Source organism: Frankliniella occidentalis, unplaced genomic scaffold (genome assembly GCF_000697945.3).
Source record: "Frankliniella occidentalis isolate FOCC.00 unplaced genomic scaffold, Focc_3.1 Scaffold36, whole genome shotgun sequence".
In the NCBI taxonomy this organism is placed as follows: domain Eukaryota; kingdom Metazoa; phylum Arthropoda; class Insecta; order Thysanoptera; family Thripidae; genus Frankliniella; species Frankliniella occidentalis.
In genome coordinates, this window is record NW_026267166.1 from 1,911,666 (window position 1) to 1,912,885 (window position 1,220).

General features: G+C 49.6%; 1 protein-coding gene across 1 annotated transcript; it reads left to right on the forward strand.

Annotated features, from left to right (window-relative positions):
- The first annotated feature begins 322 nt into the window (after positions 1 to 322).
- Positions 323 to 1,220, forward strand: LOC113210755 (lysozyme C-3). Its single transcript, XM_026428883.2, has 2 exons — positions 323 to 569; positions 669 to 1,220. Exons 1-2 carry the CDS (start codon positions 394 to 396, stop codon positions 943 to 945), a joined length of 453 nt encoding a protein of 150 aa, XP_026284668.1. The 5' UTR covers positions 323 to 393; the 3' UTR covers positions 946 to 1,220.

Sequence of the window (1,220 nt, forward strand, 5' to 3'; positions counted from 1 at the left end):
CCCCCCCGCCATTCGCGGACCTACAGGGAATAACGTTCCAATGTAGAATTCCCGGACACACTCAATGCCCCATTCCATCCCAAGTCCATAGCACAGAAGGCGCGAAAGAAACGCTTTTCAAAGGCTAAGCAGGGGTCATGCACCACGAGAATGTTTAACGTTTCCACGCGGGTTGCGAGTGGCGGCGACGCCTTATCGCGGGGGTGTCAGAAAGACGTTGTCCTCGGCGCATTTCCTCCTCGACGTGGTGCTGCGCGTGCTACGCGGTACCCGGGAGAGGGGTGCGGGAGGAGAGGGCGTCGACTCGGTATAAGACGGCGCGGTCGGGCCCAGGTTCTTCAGAGCGCACGTACCGCCGAAGGCCTGAAGCGTATCACACCCCACGACCTCACGATGGTCCCCGCGTGGCTAGGCGGGCTAGGCTTGCTGGCCCTCCTGGCTCTCAGAGCGCCCGGCGTCGAGGCGCACGTATACGAGGCTTGTGAACTGGCAAAGCAGCTTAAGAGCCCTTACGGGTTTCCCCTCAGCCAGATCCCGACGTTCGTCTGTATTGCGTACTACGAGTCCAGGTAAGTTTTCGTGTCATTCTCCGAGTTCTCAGATGGTAATGGTACGTACCCTGATCGAAAACTTCACTCCACAGATATTTAGAGGTACTTGATTTTCAGATTCAACACGTCGGCTGTGAGCAAACCAAATAGAGACAAAAGCATAGACTACGGCATCTTCCAGATCAACAGTCGCTGGTGGTGCGATAGAGGCCCTAAACTAGGGTGCGGCGTCACCTGCCAGACACTGCTCACCGATATGGACCAAGTAGCAAAGTGTATCAAAGCCATTTATGCGGAGACTAAGAGGCTCAAGGGCGACGGATTCAAAGCATGGACAACATACAAATTCTGTAAAAATCCAAACTCTTTTACTGATAAATGCCAGCTTAGCTAATTATAGTAATAGAACACGATGGACCATTTATTCAATAGTTTCCAGAGGCAGACGTTTTTATTGTGATCAAAATTCAAAATTCTGGCCACGAGTTTTGTGACTTCTTAAAATATTGATCACAGTAAAGAAGTTGTTGCTGTACAAAGTTAGCAAATTTTGGGCTACTATGCAAATAACCACTTTGTACGTTGTTTATTGTATGGCACAAACTCTCAAAACTCACTTGTGTAAGACGCATAATATACATAGTGGTTGAAATAAAAAGTTATCTCTAC